We start from the raw sequence: 19,771 nt of genomic DNA on the forward strand, positions 1-19,771 counted from the left end.
AAAACGTTCCCGTTTTAAACAAGATATTTTGTCACAAAAAGATGCTCGACTATGCATATAATTGCTACTGTTCGAAAGAAAACACTCTGACGTGTCCAGAAATACAAATATATTCTCTGTGCGTGCCCTTTAACGTGAGCTTCAGGCAAAACCAAGATGACTTGGCATCCAGGAAATTACAAGGATTTTTGAGGCTCTGTCTTTCATGATCTCCTTATATGGCTGTGAACGCAAGAGGAATGAGTCTGCCCTTTCTGTCGTTTCCCCAAGGTGTCTGCAGCATTGTGACGTATTTGTAGGCAGATCGTTGGAAGATTGACCATAAGAGACCACATTTACCACGTGTCCGCCCGGTGTCCTGCGCCGAAATTGGTGCGCAAAAGTCACCTGCCAGTATTTTTCCATGGGGCACAGAGAGAGAAGCAAGCTTCCATGAACTGCATGTCAATGAAGAGATATGTGAAAAAACACCTTGAGGATTGATTCCAAACAACGTTTACCATGTTTCGGTCGATATTATGTAGTTAATCCGGAAAAAGTTTCACGTTGTAGGTGACTGCATTTTCGGTTCGTTTCGGTAGCCAGGCGCAATGTAGAAAACGGAACGATTTCTCCTACACACAGACGCTTTCAGGAAACACTGCGCATTTGATATGTGGCTGGGAGTCTCCTCATTGAAAACATCAGAAGCTCTTCAAAGGTAAATGATTTTATTTATTTGGTTATCTGGCTTTTGTGAAAATGTTGCGTGCTACATGCTACACAAAATGCTATGCTAGCTTTGCATACTCTTACACAAATTAGTCAATTTCTATGGTTCAAAAGCATATTTTGAAAATCTGAGATGACAGTGTTGTTAAGAAAAGGCTAAGCTTGAGAGCAAACGCATTATTTTAATTTTATTTGCGATTTTCAGAAATCGTTAACGTTGCGTTATGCTAATGAGCCTGAGGCTTAGTCACAATCCCGGATCCGGGATGGGGAGTTTCAAGAGGTTAATGAGCGAGCTGCGACGGATGAAGTCAATATAACTATTTGTTCAGCACTTTTGAAATGTAAAACAACAGAATTGAGAACATGGGCTGTTCTTAAAATGTTCTCCCTGTACACCAAGTCAGAACAGTAGGATAAATAAAGGGGGCAAAAAAGCAGACAATGAAAGCTCTTACAATATTTGATGATTGCATTTCTCAAAACAGGTTATAGGCTACATGTGCACCACCAAGTCAGAACAGTAGACAAAATGAAGAGGGGTAAATAGACCAAATTATTAGGGTGAGGCACATGGGCTACTAACAGCTTACTATACAACATACACTTCGTCTTACTTTCTTAGCTACAGTATACGTACAGTTGAAGTCGGACATTTATATACACCTGTTGGGGGGTTAGGTAGTGTCAACAAAAATCTTCAACACATTCAACCATTGAGTTGAGGGCAGAATATATGTTTCATTAATTAGTGTTTGATTAAATCCACAGTCTTTGTTTGTGGTAACCATGGTTCCAAGCATAGATGTACAATAGAAGAAAAAAAATCCATACCATTTGTTCATTAAGCGATTTGAAAGGGATACTGAATCTTTTATAGGCTTACTCTGTAATCAATATTTCTGTACTCCCTCCCTTCAGCATTCTTCACCTAATTTCAAAAAGACTTCAAAAACAACTAAATATAAGAAAAATAATGTGTGTTTTCTTAGTATCAATCTTTTAAAGCAAGTTTTCTCCAGCCTTTCTCACGCGAAGGCTATGGATTTCTGCCTGCATTGGTGACTGCTACCTGTCATTGTTGTACCCTTACAAAGGTAAGATGGGAGAGAGAGATATACAGTTGAAGTCAGAAGTTTACCTTCACCTTAGCCAAATACATTTAAACTCAGTTTTTCACAATTCCTGACATTTAATCCTAGTAGAAATTCCTTGTTTTAGGTCAGTTAGAATCACCACTTTATTTTAAGAATGTGAAATGTCAGAATAATAGTAGAGAGAATGATTTATTTCAGCTTTTATTTCTTTCATCATGTTCCCAGTGGGTCAGAAGTTTAGATGCACTCAATTAGTATTTGGTAACATTGCCTTGAAATTGTTTTACTTGGGTCAAACTTTCCGGGTAGCCTTCCACAAGCTTCCCACAATAAGTTGGGTGAATTTTGGCCCATTCCTCCTGATAGAGCTGGAGTAACTGAGTCAGGTTTTTAGTACTAGTTGCTCGCACACACTTTTTCAGTTCTGCCCACACATTTTCTATTGGATTGAGGTCAGAGCTTTATGATGGCCACTCCAATACCTTGACTTTGTTATCCTTAAGCCATTTTGCCACAACTTTGGAAGTATGCTTGAGGTCATCGTACATTTCCGATCAATCTTTAACTTCCTGACTGAGATGTTGCTTCAATATATCCACATAATTTTCCTCTCTCATGATGCCATCTATTTTGTGAAGTGCACTAGTCCCTCCTGCAGCAAAGCACCCCCACAACATGATGCTACCACCACCGTTTGTCATGTCTTATTATGTCTGTTCCTGTCCTTTCTCTTCACTCTGTCTCTCTCTGCTGGTCTTATTAGGTTACCTTCTCTTTCTCTCCTTCTCCAGCTGTTCCTCATCTCCCCTAACTACCTCGTTCACCCTTTCCCCACCTGTTCCCTTTTTTCCCTCTGATTAGGTCTCTATTTCTCTCTCTGTTCCTGCTACTTTCGGTGTCAGATTCCCGTTTGTGTTTCTCATGCCAGAAGCAAGCTATCGTCTCGTTTGCTTCCTCCTTATCCTATCCTGTCGGAGTCTGCCTGGCAGGTGCATCCTGTACACTTCTAACTGTCTTTTGTTTGCACTGTGTCCAGTTCATCTGATGCTACGTGTGATCAGGTACCACCGTTCCTCTGTGACCCGCACCGACCCAGAGCGACCTGCAGCCTGTCGCCGCTAACCTGCTATTCATCAGAGGGACTTTATGTTTCATTTGTCGCCCTCTCTGCGGGTAGTCTATTGTGCCATTGTCAACGTCGGAAGAGGATCTATGCCATTCCTGTTTTCTCATTAAAGAACTCTGTTTCTGTTAAACCGCTTTTGGGTCTTCACTCAAGTGTATAACACCGTTGTTCACCTTGAAAGCCTCCCGCTTTTTCCTCCAAACATAACGATGGTCATTATGGCCAAACAGTTCTATTTTTGTTTCATCAGACCAGAGGACATTTCTTTGTCCCCATGTAAAGTTGCAAACCGTAGTCTGGCTTTTTTAATGGAGCAATGGCTTCTTCCTTGCTGAGCGGCCTTTCAGAATATGTCGATATAGGACTCGTTTTACTGTGGATATAGATATTTTGTACCAGCATCTTCACAAGGTCCTTTGCTGTTGTTCTGGGATTGATTTTCACTTTTCACACCTTCTTTTTGGCTGATTTCTTTTGATTTTCCCACGATGTCAAGCAAAGAGGCACTGAGTTTGAAGGTAGGCCTTGAAATACATTCACAGGTATACCTGCAATTGACTCAAATGATGTCAGTTAGCCTATCAGAAGCTTCTAAAGCCATGACATCATTTTCTGGAATTTCCCAAGCTGTTTTAAGGCACAGTCAACTTAGTGTATGTAAACTTATGACCCACTGGAATTGTGATACAGTGAATTATAAATTAAATAGTCTGTCTGTAAAAAAATATTTCTGTCTTGCACGAAGTAGATGTCCTAACCGACTTGCCAAGACTATAGTTTTTTAACAAGAATTTCGTGGAGTGGTTGAGAAATGAGTTTTAATGACTCCAACCTATGTGTATGTAAACTTCCAACTTCAACTGTATCTCCCTGGCATATTACATAATTTATGCAACAGGATACAATACATTTTTTGGACTCACCTTGTTGTACTTGAACAGGAAGGTGGTGCGGCGGTCCTTCGTGGGAAGATTTTGTCATCAAACTTTGTCATCCAAGTCTGGCATTCTCTGGATTTAGGGTGCTTTCAAGAGACCTGGGAACCCTGGGGTGGGGGTGGTTGAATCATGATGATGTCAGTGATCTTCAGGTCGTAGCTTTTGAAAGAGGCCCGTGTTCCGAATTTACAATTCCGAGTTGGATGAAAGTTCAAAATGTATTTTCCCAGTCATAACTCGTTTTTCCCGAGTTCCCAATTGTCTTGAACTCACTAAAGTCAGATTTTGCAGTTCCGAGTTAACAGTTGTTTTGAGCACGGCACAAATCATGCTTCATTGACAGTATGGCCAATGTTGAATGTTTATAGTTTTAAACTAGGAAAAGAGACTCTTAATCTTAGACTTTGGACTACACAGCCACTCCACTGAATCACAGGCTAATAATTGCTAGCCACACTGATTGATTGTTAGCCACACTGATTGATTGTTAGCCACACTGATTGATTGTTAGCCACACTGATTCCTTCCAAACCACTCATTGTTGAATTTGCAATTTCCAACTTGTTGTGTAATGTTTTTGGCCGATGAACACCAATAAGTTTTATCTATAATTTCTCTTCATTATTTCTCTTCATATGACAAGGATCAAAAAGGATTTGCCAGTAGATTGTCGACTTGATTCATGATGATGACTGTTAGCTAAGATTTTGAAAGTATGATGTTGACATGATCAGTGCAATTGAAGCTATTGTAGATGTAATGTGATTTGACATTTTATCAGTGGCCAATGACCTTGAGCCTTCTTGGATGGGCACTTCTATTGTAACTCTATGGCAGCACCCAAGGGGCTGGAATTTTCTAGCTCTACCCTTAGACTTGGTGATGATGATGTGTCCTCATGAGTGACAGTACACTGAGACAATCACGGTGCAACACTACCACAGAAAACACTGAGCTACGCTGAAACACCTGCATTTTGGAGCTGATTTACTCAAAAAAAAACAGAAAAGAGACCACGTTTCTATGCGGCTTTATTATCTCAATGATATATATTATTTTACATTGTTTGCAAATTGATATGTGACGCGTATTAATGCCAAAATAACATGCAAAACAGAAAAGCCCCCCCCCCAAAAAAAAATGATTTGGGGCCCCACCTGCCCTGAAATACGGGTCACCACTGGACATAACATAGTAAATCTAAATCCTGGACACTCAAATTAGTGTGACATGTTACATTTGGTATGGTTTCATGAGACAGAATGTTACTCAAGGCAAAAACGAAAGGAGGGTGGTTGGTCGGGGTGGATGGCTTGGCTATATAACACGAACATCTAACAACCCAAAGGTTGCGTGTTCAAATCGCATTTAGCATTTTAGCTAATTAGCAATTTTTTAACTACTTGCTACTTTGCAACTACTTAGCATGTTAGCTAACCCTAACCCTAAACTTAACCCATTTAACTAACCCTAAACTTAACATTTTATACAAATTCCTTACCTTAACCCTAACCGAGCTATTGTTAGCCAGCTAGCTAAAGTTTGCATTAGCCACCCAGCTAATGTTAATCGCATCAAATTGGAATTCGTAACAGCATACGTTTTTGCAAATTTGCTTCATATTATACAGTTAGCAAATTCCTAACATATTGTACATTTTGCAAATGTGTAACATATACAAATTGTTACTCGTAGCATATCATTCAAAATGCCAGATGGACATCCACAAATGAATACATAACATACAAAACCTAACATATCATACAAAATGGATTGTCACAGATTTACATACACAATAATATGAAATGCTCTAAACCAGGTTGCATTTTAGTGTGATCAATTCTTATCAAATTACTTCACTACAATGCAATGTTTGTTTTTACTATCCGTATTTGCCTTCATACCATAAGCCACCGATTTCAAAAGACATAAGTATTGCTTCTATTACTTTACAGACTATTTCATTGGCTATTGTGTGATATGAGGTTGTTTGATTAGGGATAAAGACAGATGAACAATATGCTTTATAACAATACCAGTAAGCTCTCCCACCCATGATTGTATGTTACATCTCTTTTAGTGTTGTTAATCTTATGAGAGGTCTTTTTAACTACATGTTTATGACAATACCAGTAAACTCCCATTACCCTCTTTTACAGTAGATTTGGTTCATAATATGAAATGTGGCTTTTGACAGCTAGTTCAACATATCAGTAGAACAGGTTGTGTGTGTTTGCTAACCCATAGCCCCTATCTCTTACCCCTAGTCCCTATCCCCTACCTCCTAGCTGCTACCCCTAGTCCCTACCCCCAGGCCTAGCCCCTACTTCTAGATCGTACCACATACCTCCTACCCCTTGGCCCTACCCCATTCCCCTGTATCCTCTATCCCGTTACACCTACCCTGTTACCCCTACCTCCTAGCTCCTACCTTGTAGCCCCTAACGCGTAGCCCCTACACCCTAGCTCCTACCCCCTAGGCCTTTTCTCCTACCCCTAGCTCCTACCCCTAGCCCCTACCCCCTACCTCCTCATTCCTACCCGTAGTACCTACCCCCTATTTCCTACCCCGTAGCCCTACCCCATAGCCCCTACCCTGTATCCGTAACCCCTACTCATAGCCCCTACCCAATAGCCTCTAACCCATTCCACTGTACCCCCTAACTCCTAGCCCTACCGCCCAGCTCCTACCCTGTACCCCTGAACCTGTAGCCCCTACTCCCTAGCTCCTACACGTAGACCCTACCCACTAGCTTCTACCCCTACTCCCTAGCTTCTAGTCTTTCCCTCTAGCCCCTACCTCCTAGCTCCTGCCCCTACCCCCTAGCTTCTAACCCTAGCCCCTACCCCTTAGCTCCCTTAGCTCCTTATTATTATATATTTTTAACCCCCCCCCCCCCAATTTCGTGGTATCCAATTGGTAGTTACAGTCTTGTCCCATTGCTGAAACTCCCGTACGGAGAGACGAAGGTTGAGAGCCGTGCAACCTTCCGAAACACGACCCAGACAAGCCACACTGCTTCTTGACATAATGTCCGCTTAACCTGGAAGCCAGCCACACCAATGTGTCTGAAGAAACACTGTACACCTGGCAACGGTGTCAGCGTGCATGTGCCCGGCCCACCACAGGGGTCGCTCGAGCGCGATGGGACAAGGAAATCTCAGCCTGCCAAACCCTCTCCTAACCCGGATGCTGGGCCAATTGTGCACCGCCTCATTGGTCTCCCAGTCATGGCCAACTGTGATACAGCCTGGGATCGATGCAGTGCCTTAGACCACTGTGCCACTCAGGAGGCCCCCGCAAATGGATTTTAACAAACAATTGGTCCCCCCAGAAATGTGTCCCTCCGTTAAATTGCAAAATCCCAATGTGGCCCTCGAGCCAAAAAGTTTGCCCACCCCTTCCCTAGCCCCTACCCCTGGCTCCTACGCCTAACTCCTACCCTCTGGCTCCTACCCCTGGCTCCTACGCCTAACTCCTACCCCCTAGCTCCTACCTCTAGCTCCTACCTCTAGCTCCTGCCCCTAGCTCCTACACCCTGGCATAGACCCTTCATTTGCTGTAGATCTGTTTGCAGACACATATTTTCAACATCTCTTGTTTCTTTTCAATACCAGTGTCCTTTTTTAAAAAGGTAAAATGTTTTTCTTTTTGAAAATTGGCATGTGGAACTGAACTAATGTTTGTTTTTTGCAGGGGTCTGTGTGTATTGTTTGTCTTTGCGTGGCTTATCAAGCTAGGTTGTCTTATCTGTACATGGATTTCTTCACACATTTCCATACACCCACTATAAATGTTTTGTCTACGGTAGGCTCAGATCTGTTTCCTTGTTCAGATTACATCATAATATTACAAAACCAGTTGTCACATCTTCAGCAAACAGATGGTATTAACCCATTTGTCTCTCTGTAAGTCAGTTAAAATAGAAAGTCATATAATATAAGCATTTATAAAACAAGTGTAATGCTTTATAACTTGTTATAATGATGTAAAAGACATTATAAAGTCTTACAAAAACCTCTTGTCTGTTCCAGTGGTGGGGTGCAGACAGCTGTTGGACCCTGGGCCATGTTGGACCCTGGGCCATCTTGGACCCTGGGCCGTGCCCAGTTCTGGTACGGAGGTTGCCAGGGCAACGGAAATCAGTTTGAGTCGGAAGCCAGGTTCAGGAGCACCTGCGTCCACACGTAACAGACAGTTGTGCTTTGTTTAAAGAGAGGAGGGCTGTGTGCAAAGCCTGCACATTTCCCAATGTTGATGTCAGAGGGATGCACTGAGGACATGGGCTCTTATCTATCTATGGCTGCATCCCAACTCTCCCAAGGATGTGGAGTGTGTAAGTACATACTTTGGGATAAGGGTGGAGAATCGGGACACAGCCTCTCTATCCGTTACAGTTTGACCAAAGATCAGGTGAACGACAACACTGCTACACTGATGCTCCAGAGAGGACCTGTATACTCTATTTCTCTATTGTGTTCTTTATGTAGTCTGTGAATTACCCCCTGTACTGTACAAATATTCAACCTCTTTATATTTTTTATATTTTCATACACCTTTGTTTTTACTCATTGTGTTGCTTCAAATAATTGTCCATTAAAAGACACCTTAACTTCCAAACCAAAAACACTGAACAGATTCTCACAGGTTAGGAGTCCCATAGAAATAGAAATATAATTTTATGTTGAAATCTTGACAAGTTCAGTACACGTCTTTAGCTAACAATCTGAATGTAATATTGCGTTAGACCTTCAGAAATCTATAGAACACATACATACATACATACATACATACATACATACATACATACATACATACATACATACATACATACATATATACATATATACATACATACATACATACATACATACATACATACATACATACATACATACATACATACATACATACATACATACATACATTCTATTTTCATTTGAACAAAATATCATATTAACCTATGTTTTACTGTAAGTTGTAAAATATATATATTTACATTGTACAACAAAAGCAAAGAAGGAAATGTGAAACTCAAACAGAATGAACTTAGCTGTTTGTTTGAATAAATATATAATAAAATATACACAAAATATAGAATGCCCGAAACATAAGAACCTTAAATAAATATCATATGTACAGATAAGACCTACGCAGATTATACGATTAACAGTTGTGGTCGATAGTGCAAGCCTACAGTTAAAGGCAAAGTCTGGAAGATTCCTTGCTTCTCAATGCAAATTTGATTAATGATATGCAAATGCCTTATGAGCTTAGTTCAACAGTCTCACCCTGTCACAAAAATAAACAATATTACTCTATTGTTCATGTATTTGTTGTCTATGTAAATAATGTATAGCTTCAAAAAAACTACCATGTCAATGAATTTGAGAGTGGTTCAATTTCCTCAGTCTCGTTGCTCAGCTTACCAAAGAAAGTGGCAATGTCAGGCTGTTGTTTCGGCATTTAAACATGACACAGTAATAAGTTCTTTCTTCAGTGCAGTAGTCTGTCTGTGATATCTCTGTGTTAAGCAGAGACAGGTGTGGTGGTGTTACTCTCCATTTCAGCTGCTAGAGCATCAGGGTTGTACCTGTACTTGTATCCATAGGGCCGTAGATGATAGGTGAAGTATTCCAGTGTGTGCATCTCTACAGGGTAGATGTAGTGAAATGATACGATGTGATCTGAACAACATTCTGGGCCCTGGGGGAAAGAAGAACGACAGTCTGATTAAGTGTATTAATGGTGGTTTAGGTAGTATGCCAAATGCTTTATTAAGCCTGTATAAAACATTATACAAGTGTTTATATAAGGCCCTGCGATAGACATCATGCTACCTCACGCTACAGAAACAAGATATAGGCTTTTGTCTTATGAGCCTTTCCTGCTCGCACGAACCTTGGCTACTTACTTATAATACAAAGTACAAAGCCATGAGTAAATATTTACTGTAGCTACTCATAAGCCATAATCATGACACACTGAATTCTAATCCCAAAGCATCTATGACACCTTTCACAATACATTACACGCAATACATTTCTTTGTAGCTGTTTAGATACCACTACAGTCAGAGGCTGGCACCAAGATAGCATTGAATGAGCTGTATTCTGTCATAAGCAATAAAGAAAACGCTCACCCAGAGACGGCGCTCCTCGTAGCCAGGGACTTTAATGCAGGGAAACTTACATCTGTTTTACCTCATTTCTATCAACATATTCAATGTGCAACCATAGGGAAAAGAACTCTAGACCACCTTTACTCCACACACAGAGATGCAGGGCCAGACGGATTACCAGGACGTGTACTGCGAGCATGCACTGACCAACTGGCAAGTGTCTTCACTGACATTTTCAACCTCTGTCCGAGTCTGTAATACCAACATGTTGTCACACCCTGGCCATAGAGAGCCTTTTGATGCTCTATAGTGGTTTAGGTCAGGGTGTGACTAGGGGGGTGTTCTAGAATGTGTATTTCTATGTTGGTGGTTTTGTATGGTTCCCAATTAGAGGCAGCTGGTAATCGTTGCCTCTAATTGGGGATCATATTTAGGAAGCCCTATCTCCCACCTGCTTTGTGGGATAGTGTTTGTGTGTTTGTGCACTACGTCTTCACGTTCTTTGTAAGTTTTGTGGTTTTGTTTCTAGTTTCACTTTGTATTAAAAAGATGTGGAACTCAATGGACGCTGCAGCTTGGTCCGCTCATTTTGAGGTTCGTGACACATGTTTTAAGCAGACTACCATAGTGCCTGTGCCCAAGAACACTAAGGTAACCTGCCTAAATGACTATCGACCTGTAGCACTCACGTCTGTAGCCATGAAGTGCTGTGAAAGGCTGGTCATGGCTCACATCAACACCATCATCCCAAGAATCCTGGACCCACTCTAATTTGCATACTACTACAACATATCCACAGATGATGCAGTCTCTATTGGACTCCACACTGCCCTTTCCCACCTGGACAAAAGGAACACCTATGTGAGAATGCTGTACATTGACTACAGCTCAGCGTTCAACACCATATTTCCCTCAAAGCTCATCAATAAGCTAAGGACCCTGGGACTAAACACCTCCCTCTGCAACTGGATCTTGGACTTCCTGACGGGCCGCCCACAGGTGGTAAGGGTAGGTAACAACACATCCGCCACGCTGTTCAACACAGGGGCCCCTCAGGGGTGCGTGCTCAGACCCCTCCTGTACTCCATGTTCACTCATGACTTCACGGCCAGGCACGACTCCAACACCATCATTACATTTGCCGATGACACAACAGTGGAAGGCCTGATCACAGACAACAACGAGACAAACTATAGGGAGGAGGTCAGAGACCTGGCCTTGTGGTGCCATGACAAAAACCTCTGACTCAACATGATCAAGACAAAGGAGATGATTGTGGACTACAAGAAAAAGAGGACAGAGCACGCTCCCATTCTCATTGACAGGGCAGCAGTGGAGCAGGTTGAGAGCTTCAAGTTCCTTGGTGTCCACATCACCACCAAACTGGTCCAAGCACACCATGACAGTCGTAAAGCGGGCACAACAAAACCTATTCCCCCTCAGGCGATTGAAAAGATTTGGCATGGGTCCTCAGATCCTCAAAAGATTCTACAGCTGCACCATCGAGGGAATCCTGACTGGTTGCATCACTGCCTGGTATGGCAACTGCTCGGCCTCCGACCGCAAGGCACGACAGAGGGTAGTGCAAACGGCCCAGTACATCACTGGGGCCAAGCTTCCTGTCATCCAGGACCTCTATACCAGGCGGTGTCAGAGGAAGGCCCTGAAAATTGTCAAAGACCCCAGCCACCCTAGTCATAGACTGTTCTCTCTGCTATTGCACGGCAAGTGGTACCGGAGCGCCAAGTCTAGGTCCAAGAGGCTTCTAAACAGCTTCTACCCCCAAGCCATAAGACTCCTGAACAGCTAATCAAATGGCTACCCAGACTATTCACATTGACCCCCCCCCCCTCCCCACACCACTCTCTGTTGTCATCTATGCATACTCACTTTAATTAACTCTACCTACATGTACATACTACCTCAACTAACCGGTGCATCCGCACATTGACTGTGTACCGGCACCCCCTGTATATGTTATTTTTTACTGCTCCTCTTTAGTTACTTGTTACTTTTATCTCTTATTTTTAATCTGTATTTTTTAAAACTGCACTGTCGGTTAGGGTCTCGTAAGTAAGCAATTCACTGTAAGGTCTACACCTGTTGTATGTGGCACATGTGACTAATAAAATTTGATTTGATTAGATTACGCATGGGGACAGCATCACACCCACATACAGACCTGAAAATATAATTGAATAGAGTGATATGTATGATCATACTTGATGTAAGTGTCCACTTCATTAGGGTTAGGCTATGCTTACCTCTCTTGGTTTGTAGTGGTCGTATAAGAGATACCAGGGCAGTTTTCTGGGTGGCTCTTTGACCAGGTACTTCTGTGGTGGGTAGGGATGAAACGTCTGCCTTCCCTTCACATCTCTGGAGTCCCCCGGCTCCACACCCATAGTCTCCATACACTTCCCTAGAGCCATGTCTTCAATGGTGGAGAAGTGGGAACATTTCCCAGTGTCGAATCCCTTGATGAACCTTCTGACGGCTTCTTTACTGAGGACATAGCCGGCTCCACCACTCATGTAACCCTGCTGGACGAACGGTCGGAACCTTCTCCCAAAGTATACAGGCTTCTCCGGGTCCTGTTTAGACAATGTGTGTCGGAGGTTCTCGATGACCACGAACGTGTCATCGTCGGCTTTGAGGACCCAGTCGTAGTCGTTGCGGTGGTGTTGGTAGATGTATTGGAAGGCTCTGATGGTCTTCCAGTAGAGCTGGTCTCGTCCCTCAGTTACGTTGAGCCCCACCGTGGGGAATTCTGTCTCCACTGAGCTCATGTAGAGGACTTTGTTGCATCGTTTGCCCCAGGTGGCCCGGATGTGTTTGGTTCTGGACTCCAGGTTCTTAGGCCCAGTCATGATCCAACATAGTACTCGTACATTTTGGGACAGGCTGGCTGCAACACTCCTGTCCTCATCTGAAAGAGATCATTTAAAAATAATGAATAGGGTGTCCCAAACTTGGTCCTGGGGTGCGTGCTTAGACACCTCCTGTACTCCCTGTTCGCCCACGTCTGCGTGGCCGCGCACAGTTTCAACACCATCATTAAGTTTGCTGACGACACAACGGTGGTTGGCCTGATCGCCGACAATGATGAGTCAGCCTACAGGGAAGAGGTCAGAGACCTAGCAGTGTGGTGCCAGGACTACAACCTCTCCCTCAACATCAGCAAGACAAAGGAGCTGATCGTGGACTACAGGAAACAGAGGACCAAGCCTGCACCCTTCCACATCGACAGGGCTGTAGTGGAGCAGGTTGAGAGCTTCAAGTTCCTCTGTGCCCACATCACTAAGAAATTATCATGGTTCACACACACACCAACGAGTCATGAAGAGAGCATGACAACACCTCTTCCGCCTCAGGAGGCTGTAGTCGATGAACAACTTTCTTACATAGGTATTCCTCTTGTCCAGATGGGTTAGGGCAGTGTTCAGTGTGATTGCGTCATCTGTGGACCTATTGAGGTGGTAAGCAAATTGGAGTAGGTCTAGGGTATCTGGTAGGGTGGAGGTGATATGGTCCTTGACCAGTCTCTCAAAGCACTTCATGATGACAGAAGTGAGTGCTACGGGGTGATAGTCATTTAGCTCAGTTACCTTCGCTTTCTTGGGAACAGGAACAATGGTGGCCCTCTTGAAGCGTGTGGGAACAGCAGACTGGGATAGGGATTGATTGAATATGTCCGTAAATGCACCAGCCAGCTGGTCTGCGCATGCTCTGAGGACACGGCTGGGGATGCCGTCTGGGCCGGCAGCCTTGCGAGGGTTATCACGTTTAAATGTTTACTCACATTGCCTGCAGTGAAGAAGAGCCCGCAGGTTTTGGTTGCGGGCTGTGTCAGTGGCAATGTGTTGTCCTCAAAGCGAGCGAAGAAGTTGTTTAGTTTGTCTGGGAGCAAGACATCGGGGTCCGTGACGGGGCTGGTTTTCCTTTTGTAGTCCGTGATTGACTGTAGACCCTGCAACATACCTCTCGTGTCTGAGCCGTTGAATTGCGACTCTACTTTGTCTCTATACTGACGCTTCACTTGTTTGATTGCCTTGCGGAGGGAATAGCTACACTGTTTGCATTTGGTCATGTTTCCGGTCACCTTGCCCTGATTAAAAGCAGTGGTTCACACTTTCAGTTTTGAGCGAATGCTGCCATCAATCCACGGTTCCTAGTTGGGTAATGTTTTGATAGACGCTGTGGGTACAATATCACCGATGCAATTGCTAATAAACTCGCTCACCGAATCAGCATATTCATCAATGTTATTGTCCGACACTATGCGGAACATATCCCAGTCCACGTGATAGAAGAAATCTTGAACCGTGGAATCTGATTGTTCGGACCAGCGTTGAACAGATCTGAGCACGGGCGCTACCTTTTTTAGTTTCTGTCTATAAGCTGGGAGCAACTAAATGGAATCGTGGTCAGATTTTCCGAAAGGAGGGTGGGGGAGGGCTTTATATGCGTCGCGGAAGTTAAAATAACAATGATTCAGGGTTGCCAGCCCGGGTCACGCATTTGATATGCTGATAAAATTTTGTGAGCCTTGTTTTCAGATTAGCCCCAGCTACAATAAATGCATCCTCAGGATATGTGGTTTGCAGTTTACATAGAGTTTAATGTAGTACTTTCAGGGCAGTCGATGTGTTTGATTTGGGCGGGATATACACGACTGTGATTATGATCGAAGAGAATTCTCTTGGTAGATATTGTGGTCGGCATTTGATTATGGGGAATTCTAAGTCGGGTGAACAAAAGGACTTGAGTTCCTGTATGTTGTTATGATCACACCACGTCTCGTTAATCATAAGGCATACACCCCCGCCCTTCTTCTTACCAGAGAGATGTCTGTTTCTGACGGCGTGATGCGTGAAGAAGCTGGGTGGCTGTACCGACTCTGACGTGAGCCATGTTTCTGTGAAACAAAGAACTTTACAATCTCTGATGTCTCTCTGGAAGGCAACCCTTGCTCGGATTTCGTCTACCTTGTTGTCAAGAGACTGGACATTGGCGAGTAGTATGCTCGGGAGCGGTGCGCGATGTGCCCGTCTACGGAGCCTGACCAGAAGACCACTCCGGCTGCCCCTTCTGCGGCGCCGTTGTTTTGGGTCACCGGCTGGGATCCGATCCATGTCCTGGGTGGTGGACCAAACAGAGGATCCGCTTCGGGAAAGTCGTATTCCTGGTCGTAATGTTGGTGAGTTGACGTTGCTCTTATATCCAATAGTTCCTTCCGACTGTATGTAATAAAACCTAATATTTCCTGGGGTAACAATGTAAGAAATAACACATAAAAAAACAAAATACTGCATAGTTTCCTAGGATAGCGAAGCGAGGCGGCTATCTCTGTCTGCGCTGGAAGTAAGACTGCTAAATATCCGATAGGCTAAGGTACAGGCAGAGAATTTTCAAAATGCGTTTTTAGTGAGGCAGGCAAAAACTATCATACACGGGAGGATTAAATTACGGGGGAAACAGAGCTCCGAATAGAAGTGTGTCACAAAAAAAACAATACCTCACAATGATGGGGTGCCTCAAACTGAACTAAATAGTGTGATAATGACATACAGGTGTGCGAACAGGTGATCAGAATTCAGGTGATTGGGATCTGGAGAGAGAGCTGCGTTCAGGGGATCTATGTGCTGTTTGAGCATATCATGAAACAAGGTGAGATCCAGATGCAGTCACAAGAGGCAGATTGTTGGAGCTTTACTGTCATGCATAGGTGTAATAGGTGGCAGGGAAGTCAGGCGCAGGAGAGTCAAATAGAGTGTAAAATGGAGTCTTTTAATAAAGTTCACGGAGTATGCTCCATAACACTAAATGTACATAAACAACATGGGTACGAGGACCCGACGCGCACCTATACACCATCACACTACACTGACAATAAAACAATCTCTGACAAAGACATGAGGGGAAACAGAGGGTTAAATACACAACAAGTAATGAATGGGATTGAAAACAGGTGTGTGGGAAGACAAGACAAAACCAATGGAAAATGAAAAAAGGATCAATGATGGCTAGAAGACCGGTGACGTCGAACGCCGAGCACCGCCCGAACAAGGAGAGGCAACGACTTCGGCAAAAGTCGTGACATTTACAGTGTTTATTAATCCAAAAGGAGTACGCAAGAGAGGTTGTAGACAGGCAAAAGGTCAAAACCAGATCAGAGTCCAGGAGGTAAAGAGTGGCAGACAGGCTCGTGGTTAAGGCAGGCAGAATGGTCAGGCAGGCGGGTACAAAGTCCAGAAAGAGGTAAGGGTCAAAACCTGGAGGACTAGAAAAAAGAGAAATGCAAATAGCACGAGAACAGGAAAAATGCTGGTTGACTTGGAAAGACAAGACGAACTGGCACAGAGAGACCGGAAACAGGGATAAATACACTGGGGAAAATAAACGACACCTGGAGGGGGTGAAGACAATCACAAGGACAGGTGAAACAGATCAGGGCATGACAGAGCATGTGAGTTGGAAGCAGACATTACAGCTGTTACTGTTAATTATCTATCTTCTTGACTCGTTACTTTATCCTTACCTATATGTACATTCTGTACAATGACAATCTAAATGATTCTGTGTGTTCAACTTTGTGGCAACAGTTTGGGTAAGGCCCTTTCCTGTTTCAGCATGACATTGCCCCCGTGAACAAAGCAAGGTCCATACAGAAATGGTTTGTTGAGACCGGTGTGGAAGAACTTGACTGGCCTGCACAGAGCCCTGACCTCAACGCCTATGGGATAAATTGGAACACCGACTGTAAACCAGGCCTAATCGCCCAACATCAGTGCCGACCTCACTAATGCTCTTGTGGCTTAATGGAAGCAAGTCTCCACAGCAATATTCCAACATTTAGCGGTTTCCTTCTTCTCTGGCAGCTGAGTTCGGAAGGACGCCTGTATCTTTGTAGTGACTGGGTGTATTGATACACAATCCAATGTGTAATTAATAACTTCTCAATGCTCAAAGGGATATTCAATGTCAGATTTGAGTTTTTACCCATCTACCAATAGGTGGGTTTTCCTTCTTTGATAGGCATTGGAAAACCTCCCTGGCCTTTGTGGTTGAATCTATGTTTGAACTTCACTGCTCGACTGAGGTACCAAAAATCATGTCAAACACATTGCACACAGAGTGAGTCCATTAATTTATTTTGTGACTTCTTAAGCACATTTAAATTTGTCAAGACATTTCAGCTTTTCATTTTTTATACATTTGTAAAAATGTCTAAAAGCATAATTCCTCTGTGATATTATGGGGTATTGTGTGTTGGGCAGTGACACAAAATCTCAATTTAATCCATTTTAAATCAGGCTGTGACACAACAAAATGTGGAAAAAGTCAAAGGGGTTGATTACTTTCTGGAGGCACTGTATTTGAATTAGCTGTGTAGTGATAGGGCACCAACGTTTTTTTGTTGGGGGGCCAGGACCGAGTTTGGGAAACTGTACTTTATCCAAAGTATTTGGTTGTCATTGAAACAACTGCATTTGGCCTATGCAGGAATCAAACCCGGAACAGTGGTGTTCCCAGCACTGTGCTCAAATCCACTGGCCTCTTGGAACCAGAATTATTTCAGGAATCACAGATGTTAGAAGATTCTCTCACACACAAAAAAAAGCTTTCTACTTAGACCTTACATCGTCATAGCAAGTGGAGAAAACCTCAAAACGCATTTGTTTACATTACATTCGTTTTTGATGAATAACATTTTACTACAATATTGGGATTAAGAAAGCCACAAATAAAGGGCAGTGAATGGATATTCAGAAGTCAATTACCTGAGTGTATGTGTCTTGGAACCCTTTTGTCATTATGAACTCCACTGGAGTTGCCCAGTGAGAAAACAGCTGGTTTTGCAGTGCCTGTGTCTGAGTAAACAAAGTATTGAATAGACAGAAATCCTATACACAGCCCAGACACAAAGGGTACCAGTGAAAGAGTGATCATAATTCCCCTCTTTCAGACCAAACCCTGTGAGTGATACAAAAAAATAAGTGAGTTAGGGCAGGTGAACAAACACTTGTTACTTCCAACCTGTCAAAAATCATTTGCAAATATGCTATATACAGTATACAACTGACGTTGATTGTGCTATCATGTTCAAGATCACTTTACAAGTGGGGATGTATTTAAAATAAAGGATTGTAATAATGACTCTCAATCAAAGTTACTGTTACTTTTAAAGTTACAATAACACATTTTGCAACATTTTGATATTCAAAATATTTTGATATTATCGTTGGTCATTTTTACCGGAAGAAAACGGGCTTACCTGATCACACAAAAATGTTTAACAAAATTATTCTCCTCTGATTGTGGATAACGCATAGAAGCATGGATTTTCAACAGTAAGAGCACATAGCGGTGGGAGTGAGTTTTATAGGCAGGTGAACTCATGGTTTATCAGGTACCTCCTATACTCATTCCTTGGAATGTTACCAAGCAGTTTGTCTTAATTTTGCCATGTCTGATACATCTGATGATGAGACTGCGAGTATGTATGTACACTAGTAGGCTATAATTGACACATTTTCAGTCTGTGCATGGTTATATCCACTGATACAAATGGTATCCGTATTTGTTGTTTAAATTCGGATATTGAACGAAAGGTATACGGATCGTCCTTTCATCCATTTACCTGCAATCACAAGAATGTTCTAGGAAACAAAAATCGATTTAGTCAGTGTCGCCCCTATTTTTTTCTCTTTATCTTTGGGGGAGGGAACTCAAATAAAAATGTATTTTTTTATATAAATAACTTTGTAACAGTTCTATAACATGTTCATAACCACTCTTTATAATACTTGTCTCAGGTTACGATGGACATTGAGAATCCCCTGACTGATTTGGTTTTTGTCGTTTAGGCTACTGCTTAGTGCTGCAATGCATATATCATTTGGTTCACGTCATTTCCAATAACTGGAACATATGAAATTCACGTGAATAACTTTCTACAAAGGTATTTGCTTTCACATTTGTCACGAAAGGACTTGTGAACGCGATGTTTCGCTTGAAACCTGAAAGTTGTGAGTTCGAGCCAGCAGTCACAGATTCGTACAGCTTGTTTAGTTAACATTCACCTGCCATTCAATCAGCCACCAAATTGTCTTTGAGGGAAAGTCAAGTAGCTAACCGTCATACATAGTTGGCTAGCGATCTTACTAGATTTATTTGTTTTTGCGTGTTTCTCTTGCCAACAACTTCATGGCGAATCCTTCCCATGTATCAAGAGTTTTCTCTTTGTACAAGAGGATTCTACTGTTGCACCGGTTCCTGCCCATTGATTTGAGAGCGCTGGGAGACCAGTATGTCAAAGATGAATTCAGAAGGAACAAAACGGCGGCGCCCGAGGAGGTCACTGTCTTCATGAGGGAATGGGGGGTAAATTGGCAACACTACAGAACTGCTTGTCATTGCATGTGCACGGTCAATACATATACATGTGTAGCTAATAAATGAAATTGATACGCACGTACTTACACTTATGGTCATGCTAGTTATTGCCTTGAATAGAGGATATTTGAAGGGACAGGAGATTTAACAAATATCGGTGGTCACTTTTTTCTAGAAGAACATGTGCCGTTTAATCTCTCGCCGCACAATGGCGGTGTTTACCTTAATTCCAGAGCCTAGACAATATCTCTGCATCTCTGATTCAAAATTTTAGCACAGCACACAATGAACATATGTTATCTATCATCAGTATTGTAGTACATGCAGCGTATCTATTAAGCCCACGTAGCCATTAAGCCCACGTCAATCTTTGGGTTC

At 42.8% G+C, this 19,771-nt stretch overlaps 1 protein-coding gene across 3 annotated transcripts; it reads right to left on the reverse strand.

The window, feature by feature from the left end:
• Nucleotides 1–8,535: 8,535 nt before the first annotated feature.
• c1galt1a (core 1 synthase, glycoprotein-N-acetylgalactosamine 3-beta-galactosyltransferase 1a) lies at nt 8,536–18,357 on the reverse strand. Of its 3 annotated transcripts, none has more exons than XM_064980060.1 (4): nt 18,273–18,357; nt 17,779–17,868; nt 12,259–12,923; nt 8,536–9,579 (listed from the first exon to the last, which is right to left on the reverse strand). In XM_064980060.1, exons 3-4 carry the CDS (start codon nt 12,862–12,864, stop codon nt 9,403–9,405), a joined length of 783 nt encoding a protein of 260 aa, XP_064836132.1. In that variant the 5' UTR covers nt 12,865–12,923; nt 17,779–17,868; nt 18,273–18,357; the 3' UTR covers nt 8,536–9,402. The 3 variants fall into 3 exon arrangements, with proteins under 3 accessions (XP_064836132.1, XP_064836131.1, XP_064836133.1); XM_064980059.1 differs by having other exon boundaries at nt 17,779–17,971; XM_064980061.1 differs by lacking the exon at nt 17,779–17,868 and having other exon boundaries at nt 18,273–18,342.
• Nucleotides 18,358–19,771: the final 1,414 nt, after the last annotated feature.

The sequence above is a fragment of the Oncorhynchus masou genome, chromosome 12 (genome assembly GCF_036934945.1).
Source record: "Oncorhynchus masou masou isolate Uvic2021 chromosome 12, UVic_Omas_1.1, whole genome shotgun sequence".
NCBI classification, from domain to species: Eukaryota; Metazoa; Chordata; class Actinopteri; order Salmoniformes; family Salmonidae; genus Oncorhynchus; species Oncorhynchus masou.